At 59.1% G+C, this 13,282-nt stretch overlaps 1 protein-coding gene and 1 non-coding gene across 6 annotated transcripts in view; both read right to left on the reverse strand.

Annotated features, from left to right (window-relative positions):
* Positions 1-7,359: 7,359 nt before the first annotated feature.
* Positions 7,360-13,282, reverse strand: part of HRAS (HRas proto-oncogene, GTPase) — a 7,870-nt gene continuing 1,947 nt past the window's right edge. For 2 of the 5 annotated variants that reach the window (XM_004717163.4, XM_045290437.1), the window contains exon 4: positions 12,750-13,189. In XM_004717163.4, coding sequence (XP_004717220.3) covers positions 13,070-13,189 — 120 coding nt within the window. In that variant the 3' untranslated portion in view covers positions 12,750-13,069. Of the gene's footprint in view, positions 7,552-12,749; positions 13,190-13,282 lie in introns of those variants that run through there. The other 3 variants (XM_045290436.1, XM_045290435.1, XM_030885684.2) reach the window with 3 other exon arrangements.
* LOC115869695 lies at positions 8,602-8,767 on the reverse strand. The gene has a single exon (XR_004046330.1). It is a non-coding gene; the product is annotated as a U1 spliceosomal RNA (small nuclear RNA).

Here is a 13,282-nt window from a genome sequence, read left to right on the forward strand (position 1 = left end):
TACGAACATGTGGGATTAATCAGGTCGCAGTTTGATTGGACGGCAAATACCCTCAGGGAAACACTACACCTGTTACTGTTTCTGCAGGGTTCTCTATCTTGACTTTCATGTACTGAGTGACCTTAAACACACAAATGAACATTCACAAGTCTAACGTGATTAATGAGGGAAAACAACAGCCTCACTAGTTAGGGGAGGGAAACGTTAAAGAACTAGCAGTTAGTGATGTGGTTCGCCCGTGCCAGATGGCACCCTGGGTTTATCATCCTTTCCTGTGGCCCTCTGAGAGGGACTGCCCAGTGACCTTGCAGGTGGGTTTGGGGTATTGTGTCCCCCACCCTGCACATCGAGTTGGTTGCGTGTTTTTGAACTTCTGATACGCTTCCCATCGACACCTCATGATCACACAGGCTGGTGCTGGGCCGAGTTCTTGATACAAAGTCCTTTCTTAAACGAGTGTCCCCAGTGTTTCTCTAGAAAACGGCCTCACACGCAGTTCCGTGCCAAGCAGTGGGAGGAGGGACAGACAGACTCCAGTCAGCATAGCCCATGGCTGCTCCCCATGTTGGGCAGGACTTCTGTCTCACTGTGTGCTCAGGGGAGCATGAGGAAGGTGGGGCTGGGGACGACCAACCCTCTCCTTGGGTCACAGACCCAGAGCAGACCAGCGCCCGTCTAAACTGACCTGTGTGAAATTGCTCTGGGCCTCCAAGCGGCCCCGTCCCGCCCCTCGGCGCTGCTGCCCCTGACTCCTGAACCACCCAGGGGTCCACCCCCTTCCTCCATCCCCACAGCATGTACATGCCAGCGTCCAGGACCCACTTTCTTAGATGTCCTGCACCCTCCCTGCCACAGGTCCCGGTCCAACCACAGTGACTTTAATGTCCTGCCTGCCACCCTCATGCCCGCTCCAAGCCAGGCCCACACAGCCCCACGTGGCTCCCACCCCTGTGTGGTACCTGGAGCTCTCCCCTAAACAGGAGTTGGTCCCCACCGCTGATGGGGCTGACCCTGTGGCACACTTAGGCCAGCATGCTGGCTTGAGCTCAGGCCTCTGACCACCTTCTGCCTTCATTCAGGCCTCAGACAGACCTCCAGACAGCCACCAAGGGCTGGCATGCAGCTGGGATGAGAGCTTCCCTGGGGAGAGCTGAGGTACCCAGCCCTAGCCCACCAGTCTCTAGAGCTACGAGGGCTGGGAGGGGCCAGCCTTGACCCTGCCTGCATCCCTGGCCTGCAGGGTCTGCGCTTGAATAAGCCCCTTAACCACTAGGGTGGGGGGTGGCTTGCTGCGCAGCGTTAGCAGCTGATGCACCGCCCCTTCGTGTCAGCGGTTCTGTGTGCTCCCTCACATGGGCAACTATGACCGGGACCACAGCCAAACCACCCCCATGTGCCCCAGCCCCAGCCCAGGAGCTCTGTGTCTACCTCCCACCTCCACAGGTTGTGTCCTCTTCTGGACCCCCTTTTCTGAAGGAGCACTCTCTGGCTTATAGAAGCCTCCCATCTATAGAACACCCCGCCGCCACCTCTGTTGTGTGGGTGTGGAAACCAAGAAAGGGGGCCAGTTGGAAAGGAGGGTCAGGCCGGCTACTGGCGCTACGCAGGAGACTGGCCCGCGTCTGAAGGCTGCGCGAGCTTTGCCTCCGCTACTGGTAGGGCATGGACGCGAGGGGCGTTCAGAGCCACTCCTGTGGCCAGGAGACAGGCGCCACTCATGGGGTCCTGACAACGCAGGAGGGTGAGAATAAAGAAACGACATCTCTCTATTACAGAAAAGCAGAAACCACCATTTTGGCAGGAGATCTTAGATGACATTAGCCCTGATTTAAACATGAGACAATTCGAACGACCGAGAGAATTCAGCAGTGTCCCTGGAAGGACGCACAGCTGATGGAGCTCAGGAGCATTCCCACTGGGCCACTTCCACGTGGCCTCTCTCACCGTGGTCTTGTAACTCCCACCAAACGACCACATAGGACCATGCAAATGAGGCACTATGGCCCACCAACAGCACGGATAGCTTGTTAAAATGCAAGTAAGGTGCGCTGTAGCCTTGTGAGGGGCAGCGTCAGTCAAAAACCCTTGGGCTAGAGATAAAATCATTGGTGGTTACATAGGTTTGTGTGTGTGTGTGTGTGTGTAAGTCGAGTTTGTCAGCACATTTTTAATGCAGTTTTTATGGTAATATTAGGTGCCTTGGATGATATTCGGGTCAGCTTCTACTCAAGTATCTATCTGTGTGTGTGTGTGTGTGTGTGTGTGTGTGTGTGTAGAGAGAGAGAGAGAGAAATTTATATGGAAAAAATGACTTGCAGTTGTAGAAGCTGAAAAGTTTCAAGTCCAGGAAGCTTGTGAGTGCGTGGGTCAGATGCTAGGCTGCGGGCTTCTCCTGCCTGACGTAGCTGCAGGGCCAATGGTCACCAGGAGGACCACCGGCTGGCAGCTGCACAGCAGATGGATCCAAGGCCTGCCGGTCAGATGGCAGGCCACTGATTACTCCCAGGATCCACGGGCAATGTGGCTGGCAGCCAGCTCAAGGCAAAGAACCGGAGCCAAGGAACCATGCAGGATCCAGACCCAGCATAAGTCGAGCATGCTTTCACTCAGCGTCCACTTGTCTAGGAAGTAGGCCACGCTCACGGGGCAGGCAATCCATTGCATGAGGGCTGTGGCCTCAGTAAGGAGGCTGCATCCCACCCTCATCTTCTTACAACTGATTGCTGTGATTACGTTGTGTCAGGTCAGGTGGTCACGGGGGATGACTAGGTATGAACTGCCAAACCACTGAGAATACCGGCCAAGGGAACACAAAGCCTAGTTACCACAAACCCCGTAGCTCTTGAGTGTGGACTCGCAACAAATTAGAGGTCGAGGGTGCCCTGGTGGGACAGCTCATGTCGGAACTGTGAAAAGGTGTGTCAGAGAGGAGGTGGATCCGCTTCATAGGATCCAGCCTCAAGCTGCTGCTGATGGGGACTCTCTCCCCCTTGTAAAGTTGCAAAAGGTCACCACCACCCCCCGGGGCACCTTTTACGACAGCTGCACACCAGAAATAACCCGGGCACCATAGAGAAAACCATCCACAGGAAGGAAGCGCTCGGTAGCAGCGTACAGGTCATACGTGGTCTAGAATTCACCCAGCAGGTGTGTCGATGGTGTGGCGACAGCCCGGTGTGACTGGGACAGGTGAGAGTGTCAGAGCGGCCACACCCACAGGTGACATCAATTACTATAAAAATATCAGCTATACTCAACCTGTGATTTCAATGTCGATCTCATCAAAGTCCCATCTGGGTCTTTAAATGAATTAGACAAGCCGGTTCTGAAGTTCACCAAGGAGATAAACTAAGAATAGTCAAAACACCTGTTTCTAAGGCTAGGAAACACTTGTTAGCAGCGCTCACTGGTGGGCGCACACGCACGCACGCTGTGGGGCTCGTGTGCAGTGGGTGTTGGAAGAGACGGTACGTGGCTGAGCGGTTAGGAGGGCAGGTATGCGGTAAACTCTGCCGTCAAGTCGCGCTGGCTCACAGCGACCCTCCAGGGCCGGGTAGAACTGCCCCTGTGGGTTCTGAGAGCTGTGGGAGGAGGAAGCCCTGTCTTTCTCCCGCAAATTCAAACTGCTGACCTTTCAGCCGCCCAACGCGGCTCCTGGGGGGTTGACACAGGGGGCCTCTAAGATCACTGAGCAAATACTGCTGGGTCCACCGGGTGGTCATTTTGGGGAAACATCATTTCCTCTTCACGGCAGAGCAGAAATGGGCACCCAGCATCAGAAGGGCGTTGCTGGTGCACTGGGGCGTTGGGAACGCATTCTTCAGCAAGATAAATGGCGGGGTTCACCGAATCGAAATCCCCACCTTCGTACAACCAAGGCGAGACTCAAACCCCACGACAGGGCAGGTTATGAGCGGCGGGCCTCCTCCAGAGCATGCCCAGCAGCGGGAGTCTGGAAGACAGACAGCACCGGGGCCAGGCTGAAGGACTTAGTTGGCAGCGGAACCCAGCGGCTGCTCTGTGGGGGAAAGTGAGGAGGCTGCTCCCGTAAAGGTCTCTTCTCAGAAGCCCTGGGGAGCAGTTCTGCACCTTGCTATAAAACAAAAATGTCCACTGGGCACCCATCTATTCTGACTCCCAGTGACCCTGCATAAACCCTGTAGTCCCGAGCTGAGTCCCGCCCTTACCTGACAGCGCCCCAGGGCTCCTTACCCTAAAGTCTCCTGGGACGCTAGCTCGGGGTGGGTGAGTCCGGCAGACAGGCCCACGTGAGAGACCATGGGTGCAACTTCACAAGACAGAAGCCCGAGGGTGGGGCTTCCCCTTTTCCAGCTCTGAGAGAATGCAGCTGAAACAATGACCCTCATGCTCACTCCTGGGGGTAGCGGGGAGGGAGGGGGAGGCATGGTGTCCTGTGCAGCACCTGCAGACCTCAGGGGCAGCCCTGGTCTCCTGGACCTTGACACCCTACCTTCAGGCAGCTTTCCTGGGACGCTGACGTCATGTTGACACCAGGTGTGCCTGATGTCATCTTGAACAGCAGAAACAGCAGGTGACATGTGGGAGGACAACCTGGGTGTGCCAGTATTTGACAAGCTGGTCCTCTCGGGCCGGTCATGCCCATGGGGTGCAGGGGCAGGGCACCTGATGCAGGGCTCGGTGACTGAGGGTGGTTGCCTGGACTGGAGGGGCAGGGCAGACAGTGCTCAGGGATGGCAAGCTGTCAACCCACAGCCGGGGCTGTGTGGGGTCCGGGTCCACAGTCAAACAAGCCCAAGGAGCGACCCGCACAAGAAGAGCGTATAGGGGCACAGAGGACCCAACCCTGTTCTCAGAAGAGCCCAGAGTTTATTCAATGATGGGTTTTTGTAGTGGTTGGGGCATGCCAGCCTCTCGTTAATCATACACATCAAACCAATGGGCAATGCACTACTCGTGGTACCCCAAGCCTTCAGAGAGCACAAAGCATACAAGAGACAGGGAGCGAGTGCTCCTTCAAACAGCGGCCAGGGAACCAATGTGCTGAGAGAAGCCCACTTGGCTGCGTACTTGAGGAGTCCGGTCTCTAGCTCAGCGTTGTCTGAGCATCTATGGGCACAGATGTGCTGTGCGGAAACGTGCAATCTTGAGGTACTTCTCTCACCACAGAGGCGAGCCTCCGGCTAGGGATGGCGTGCCAAGCCCTGCGGGCAGAGCACTGGGAGTAGACCACATACAACTCCTTCTGGCTGTTCAGTCACCACAGGGCTGGCCCACAGGAGGTTGCTGGGACAGCCCCGCGTCCCTCACAGGAGGGACATGTGTCCATGTTCACAGCAGAACACTGCTGGCCCCTGTCACCACCACCCAGCTTGTTAGTCCCCTCCTTGGAAGGCGCAGTCTGGGGAGGATGGGACGGGCTCTCTACTGGTTCCCAGTCACCTGGGCCTCAGAGGAGCGGACAAGAAGCCAAGTCCAGTCAATGCAGGTCACTGGAATGTGGAGTCCTGTCCAGCGGTTCTGCCGGCTGAGGAGCCCCTCCTGGGCTACATAAGTAGTAGCTTGCCCAGGAAAGGCGCAAGTGCATAGGACACAGGGCCTCATGTGAACTTGGGGGAGGACCCAGGGATTCCTGTCTGTGGGGCGTGGATTCGTTCACTGCTATTGTCTCTGCTACGCTCGCTCTTCCTGATGGCCTGGGTACAAGGTGGAAGGAAGACACTGAAGGCCCAGGGTGACCGTGAGCAGGGTCATGGTGATGGCCGGCCTGCTTCGTGTGCAGCAAGCCGTCCCAGAAGCAGGAAGGAGGGAGAGCCAGGAGGGGAGGGCATCCTTTGGACCCCAACATCCCCGTGGGCTGCATCTCCTTGCTGGAGCTGAACACCTTTGGGTTACACTTTTAATGGAGTGACGTCCCCTTTGAGGCATTGCCCGGGCAGGACAGAGATGAGAGGTCAAGACGAGAAAAAGGCCAGCCCAGCACCCGAGAAGAGGCTGGCCTGTCTGGACAGATGTGTGCGCAGCACCTGTAACCTGTTATCGTCCTATGTAAGCCGCCATGGTGAGCATCCTCTGAGCTTTGCGTGGCCGCCGCAGTGCACTGTGGAACCTGGGTGCCATCTGACTGCAGCCTCAGAGAAGGATGGTGGGCCGCTGACACTGGTCATGGAGATTCTGCCCCCACCCCCACCCATCCCACTGTGTAAAATGCCACCCTGTGACCCTGATGTACAAGTTCTGGCGGAAGCCACCATCATGGGCAGAGCCAGGGGCTTGGCTGGGAGCAGTCCCTGTACAGAGGATTTTCTCAAGTGAGGAGGGGCTCACTGTGCCTTAGCTGTGCCAGTGGCCTGACTAGTGCCACGCCTGCTCCGTGACGGACCCCCAATGAAACCCTGGACACTGAGGCCCGCTACGCATGTCATCAGAGCCTGGGCTCAGAGGAGGGGACCTGGGGGCTCACGCTCGGCTTCTTCCGCATCAGCCCTGGCACCTGGCCCCTGCTCTGCACTCCTCACAGGAGCACAGCTGTCTGCCAAGGCCGGCCATCCCCTCAGGGACCTACCTGGACACGGGCTATCCTGGGGAAGAAATGGGCCAGGAGGCAGGGGCATCTTTGAAGGGGTTTTTTGTCTTACTGTTTACACCTCGTTTAAATATTGCGCATATTCACCTATTCCTGTCTTTAAAGCAGAAAGGCAGATCTTGTCACTCAGACGTGGAACTTGGTTTGGACTGCGAAGGTGGGTGACAGACAGCAGTTACTTCCTGTTGCCCAATTTCCTTCCAGGGAAGGTGCTTCCTGGCGATGGGTGGGCAGGCAGGCAGCGACGTCGACATCTCCCCTGCAGCCTGACCCTGCTTGCAGCCATCACACAGCTAAGCAAGCGTAGACCCCTGTACCTCTGTTTGGACCAACCAACACAGGTGGTCTGGTAGCCCTGGCATCTGCAGGTGTGTGCACCTGTGTGAGTGCATGGCTCCTGCGGGGGGTGGACGCTTCAAGCTTGGCCATCACCTCCTCCGTAAACAAGCATGGTGACAAGGCTGCTTGTGCAGAACTGGAACTGCCCAAGCCTGCCGGTGAGATGCCCGCATAGGATGGTTTGGGTCGTCAGCTGGCCTGAGCCAGGCTTCTCCCATGCTGAGGCCCGGGCGTCAAGTGGGCTTCATGACGGCACCCTGTGGAAGCAGCAAGCCGCCGTTACGGCGTGATGACAGGTGCCAGCTAAGCACTGCCCGGGCCCGCACCACCTGCCCAATTGTTACGTTCCAGCCAGGGCTGCAGCCACGGGGTCCATCTCGTGAGGGCCTTCCTCTTTGCCGCTGTCCCTCCACCTTGCCAAGCGTGATGTCCTTCTGCAGGGACCGTTCCGCAGTGTTGAAAAGCAAGGTTACTTTGAGGACGAAGGTGCACCTGACCCGAGCCGAGCCGTGGCGTTTCAATCACCTCACACGCAGGTGGCCGTTGGAGACTGAATGAGGCAGACTGAAGGGGAATCAACACATTTGCATTCGGGTGCTGGTGAAGAACACTGACAAGACCATGGGTGGCCAAGAGAACAAACAGACCTGGAAGAAACACACCAGAGCGCTCCTTACAGACGAGGACGTGACACGTGGCTTCCCACACAGTGGACATGCTGTCGGGAGAGACCAGTCCCTGAAGAGGTCATGCTGTGCTGGGGTGACAGAGCTTAAATCCGAAACGACTGAAGGAGGTCTCATTCAGTGGCCAACTCCCAGGACAGACCAGAGCTCGGCCAACTGCGGCTCTTTCAGGACTCTCCTGTGGTTCTCGGGTCAGGTTGAAAACAACGATCGTAGTTTAATCTAAAGGGTATTGCTCAGAGAATGTCGGTTTCAGCTGTGTGTAAGGCCTTGGCTAACTTTTAAGTTGTGAGGGGAAGGATCGGCTTTTGCAGGTCCAGCCCTTGCAGACCCTTGCCGTGGACCGAGTGTGGAAAGCAGACGATTTCCACTGCTGGATCCGACGCTGCCTCAGCCTCCTGGTACAGATCTGCAGCTGGTCTGGGAGCCATCAGCTACTGCCAACCAGATTCATTCAGCTCAGCAGCCACCGGCCCGAGGCCTTCCTGCTTCTGTTGGCCAAGCCCCGCCGCTACCCACTCAGGCCTTCAGCTTACATCAGGCCCAGGGACGTGAACGGGGCGGGGCTGAACTTCTTGATAAAGTCCTTCTACTGACGTGCACCTAGAAGGGCCACTGCACTGAACACACAGATGGTCTCACCGCGGGGAAACCTGCTCCCGCCTTGACAGGAACAGAACCACCGTCGGGGCAGCCATCTGACCACCGCAGCCTCTCGGGGTCTGTCTGTGGGTGCTAAGCAGAACCCACCCGCCCCAGGACGGGCTCCCGCTGGGGCTGAGGCAGAGCCCACGTGAGTGTCGGGGGCAAGGTCTGGCAGCACCGAGACCTTGGTGAGACAAACACAGAGCGTGAAGCTGCTGCTTCTCCACATGCCCGACCAGCTCTGCTCACTCCTGAGGGCGGCCCAGCTCTCTCCGCCTTCCCAGAATTCTGGGCTCTTCTACTTACATGAAAATGGCTGCTTTTGCTCCTTGAGTGACTCCAATCTTTTTTTTTTTTTCCCCCTAAAAGGGGAGCACGCGAACGCAGTCCCCCACTACCACAAATTATGCAGCCGAGTTTCCCACATTTGGGGAAATCGCAGGGGTCAGCTTGTCCGGAGTGCAATGGGTGAGCCTCGCCCTGGGAAAACCCCCTTCGTGATCATGGAATCTCCTGGACTCCTTCTCAATGTCCTTTGAGTTAGGGGAACAACGAGAAGTCCAGGCTGCTGGGCATTGGAGGGGTGACGGTGCCCCAGCAAACCCTCCGGCACGAGCAAGCGCGGGTGACAGCAGGCATTTCCTGAGAACCGCTTCACAATCAGCCCTCAGGATGGCTCTGTCCTCCGAGGAAGTAAAGATCACCACTTGGGACTTGCACAAAGCAACTGGTCACCTTCATCTTCTGAGCTGACCTCTCTGTATTGGATTCAACTGGGCCGGGCTGATCTCCGCAAAGCCGCTTGATTGGACCTTGCCCTCGGCCTCCCATCGCTAAACCCACAGTGCGTCCTTAAAGGTCACCCCCTCGACCATTGTCACCCGAGCGGATAAACTTCAGTTTGTCCACGTAAGGGAGTGCGTCAGCGAAGAGGAGGGGACCTGAGCAGGTGCACTGACACAGTGCCTGCCGCAGTGAGGGCAGACAGAATTTGAGGGCCATGCGAGACCAGGCAGTGCCATCTGCTGCACTTAGGGGCGCCTTACAACTACACACTAGGCGGACCCCTTGTTTGACACTGCCTTGGGGGCATCACCCTTGGCTCTGGGTCAGTTGCACCCAAGAGGCTGACCCTAGAGTGATGGCCCCACTTGGATGACGCCCTGGCCCCAGGAGGGCAGGATGAACCAGCAGGTGTGTACGTGGTGGCCTGGAGGGCACACACAGGGACGGGGGCAACAGGACGGTCCACAGGGCACTGGCTGCGAGTGTGGAAGGGCTATAGGAGGTGCGTCCCAGTGACCCTCGTGACACAGGCCACCAGTGTGGGGCAAACTCAGGCTGTGCAGCTCTGCAACCCTCGTGGCCAAATGGCGCAGCGCGGCAGCGCAGCGCGGCCTGACAGTGGGGCTCTGCTGGCCGCTCGTGCTGTCTCGGTCTGGGGTGGCGTCTGCGTATGTCCATGCAGACATAAACAGACTGTATCAAAGTCCTTTCCTCTCCCCTCCTGGGCAGTAGGCCCACTTCACAGCTCTGGCTGCTTGCCTACAGCAGGGAGTCCCCGGCCATCCAGACACGTGTGTGCCTAGCACCTCGCTGCGCTCAGACAACCCACTAGTCGTGACCAGTCGGACATGCAGGTGGACATCCAGCTCAGTCCAAGAATGGCAGGTTCTCTAGAGGGTGGCAGCACACAGGCCCGCCCACCCTGTTTCACAGCAAGATATGAGCCCTCCTCTGGGCTATCTGAAACCCCAAGGGCCGGCAGCCCAGTACAGTGCTGGTCTTCAAGGCCAGTGGCCAGTAGCATGCCTCCTGAACACACCAATCTCCTTAAACACGGATCTGACCTTGAAGAGCCATTATTCACCAGACCTCGTTAGGGGCCGTCAAGTCTGCGCCGACTCTTGGCGACCCACGGACAGCAGCACCCAACCCCGCCCACCCAAGGTCCCATTGGGGCTGGCTGCCTCGGTCACTGCGCCAGCCCACCTGGCTCAGGGTCTTCCTCTCCCTCACAGGCAAGCAGGCTGTCCTCCCGCAGGGCCCCATCTCTCCTGAGGATGTGTCCCGGCTGCAGCATCCTGGCTGCCCTGTCGTTGGTGGGTCCCCAGTACCTTCAGCGCCCACTGCTCACCCACACTGCCCGCCCGAGTGGGTGAGAGCTACCCACAGGAAAGGCATCCCCAGGGCTTGGCTTCAGCCACAGGCCTTTCCAGACCATCCCGTGGGTGGGGCAGGGCTGGATGCCCCTGCCTGGGTATACTCCCACCCACCCTGTGCACATGGCCGGGGCCAGTGGACTTGCCCCTAAGCGCCCAGCTTGGGGCTGGCGGCAGCCTGTAGAGCTTCCACGCTGCTTCCGTGAGGGGGGCTTGTTGAGGGTGAGGGTTACAGGGTGAGGACCTCCGATGCCCCATTCAGATCCCAAGGCCCCAACCGCACTGCCCTCAGAGAACACCCTGGCCACCAGGTGTCCCCTTGCAGAACAGGACCCAGGGCCAGGTCAGGCCTGTCGACAGTACTTTGGGTGGCGTCACCCTGAAGCACTCCAGGCCCTCAGTCTCCTGCCTGGGCTCAGGACCCATGCTTGGCGTTACAGACCAAGTCTCCCTCCCAGAGCCAGCCCAGCCAGCTCTGCGCCCCCTTCCCCATCCTGTGGTCCTCAGCCCCTCCTGGACACTTAGGTCTTACTGGTCGCCGACTTGTGCGCTGCCCCTCCTGGGTCTCCACTTGTGTGGGTCTCCACCCCTCCCACCCCCAACAGAGCCCCCAGCCCCTCCACATGGCCATGCCACGTACACCTCCCCCACCCAAGGTGGGGGCCTGGTTTGAGTCACACGTTCCAGCAAGGAGAGGTACACCCTGAAGCTGGCCCCCTCCTCCCAAAGTTCTGGGGTGCTGGCCCCACCCTCCCAAAGGCCTGAGAGGTGTCTGCAGGACTTGCTAGGAAGACGATGGAGACCACGGTGGGGTTAAGGTGCTACAAGGGGCACCCCTGGTCTCTCACGCCCACCTCATCACACTTGCTCCCCTGCCAGACACATGATGGCAAGCTGTCTGCCTGTCCGAAGGACCTGATACCCCACTCTGCCTTTGCCTCCCACCCCCATAGCTCCAGGGTCCCCCTTCCTCCGAGAAGCCTCAAAGCAAGGCTGCAAACACTTCTGCACAGCCCCCTGCCATGCCCCAGAAAGGTGGCCCTGGGCCACAGGGGTCAAGGAGCCAGGGACTCATTTTGGCAGTCTTGTTCTCATCCCCAGGTGCACAACAGGTAGGCGCCCCAGGAGTAGGGGGACACCTCCTGCCCCCACTTCCCAGGGGCCTAGTCAGCCCACACCCCAGCCGAGGCCCACTCCTGGCTCAGCCTGCAGAAGCGCCCTCAGAGCAGCCCAGGGCCTGGCCTGGCAACACATGTCCTGGCTCCCAGGCTGTCCTCCTGGGCCCTCCCTGCTGCCAGCTCCAAGCTACTTACTATTACTCCCCCAGGCCTGGTTGGCCCTACAGGGGCAGTTGTACCCCACACGGAGTCGGCCATAGGACCCCAGCCGGACTGTCTCAGGGGCCACAGGTGGCTGAGTGGGAGGGCTCTGCAGGGCCCACTACCACCCACAAAGCCAAGCCGGCCACCCAGCACACCAGCATGCCACAGACTCTACGATTCTGGGCATTACTGTGAGGCCAGATAGCTGGTCCCCAACGCCAAGGCTCCCTCTGGTAAACGCCAGCTGTGGTCAACCTGGAGCCCCACAGCAAAATCCCCACCCTGCCACCCGGCGGCTCCTAGGGCCAGGTCCACCCATGGCCACTGGGGACCTCGGGCTCAATACTCCCTGCCCTGCAGAGGCACCTATGGCAGATGCAAAGGAAGCCCCTCGCAGGGCATGAACAAACAGCTGCACGGCCCACCACCTCCGCGTCCCGGGGAAGCTGGGCACCCATGACCAGGGCTCCCTCCCACAGCTACCCAGCCCTCTTACGGCGGACCCTTCTGGACAGACCCCTCTCACTAGGTCTGGGAGGGGAGAGCACGCTGGCCCCACAGCCAGGGTGAGGATCAGGGCTGGGCTTAGCCAGGGCTGCCAAAGGGATCAGATGGCCAGGCAAACTGAGACCTCAGCAGGGATGGTGGTGCCTGGCCGGCAGTTAATCCACCCTGTCCCCACAGAAGGGGTGCTGGGGACCATCTCTGAGCAACTGGGGACAGCACTGGTCAGGTGACAGGCTAGGGCTCAGGTCCCCAATTCCTCTAGCCTCAGCTCCTGACTTTCAGTCTGCAGACTCAGAAATGCCCCCACACACACCCCGAGCCAAGGGGTGCCCACCTTGCCTGGCCGCAGGTGTCCCCATGCAGGCCCCTCAGCGGGAAGAGCATCAAGGTGTCCACACTGGCACGGTCAGGCCTGCTGACACCCAAAGCTCTACAGGGGCAGGAGGCACTGGGCGGAGCCTGGGCTCCCCGATGGCCCTCTGGCGAGACTAACACATCTTAACATCCCGACCCCAAGACCAACTCCAGGTCAACACCATCCAATAATTTACTGTGATACCACCTACACCCGAGGGGCAGGGGAAGAGAGGTGGTGGGCTCGGCTCCTGACAGTCCGTGCAAAGCGTCCATGGGAGGGCCATAGCCACCTCTGTACACTGTCCTGGGCTGGCGGGGCCCGGTGGGACCTCCTTCCTTCCATGCGTCCTCCCGTGCTGCACTGTCTCCCTGCACCTCCAGGTCTGCACCTGTGCCAGGCAGGGACAAGGCCGCTGCTGACCAGCCACCCGCAAGTGGCAGCTGCGCCCCGCTGGCTGGCCTCGCTCACCTCACGCCGCCGTGGCGTCAAGAGAGCACGCACTTGCAGTTCATGCAGCCGGGGCCGCTCTCATCAGGGGGGTTCAGCTTCCGCAGTTTGTGCTGCCGTATCTCCCGAACCAGCGTGTAGAAGGCATCCTCCACACCCTGCGGGGGCCGCTCAGTGAGGAGGGTACTCAGCGAGGGGCTGCAGGGGGCTGGGGGTACTCAGCGAGGGGCTGCAGGGGGCTGGGGGGTACT

The sequence above is a fragment of the Echinops telfairi genome, unplaced genomic scaffold, assembly GCF_000313985.2.
Source record: "Echinops telfairi isolate 266 unplaced genomic scaffold, ASM31398v2 ScPeMD7_37;HRSCAF=141, whole genome shotgun sequence".
In the NCBI taxonomy this organism is placed as follows: domain Eukaryota; kingdom Metazoa; phylum Chordata; class Mammalia; order Afrosoricida; family Tenrecidae; genus Echinops; species Echinops telfairi.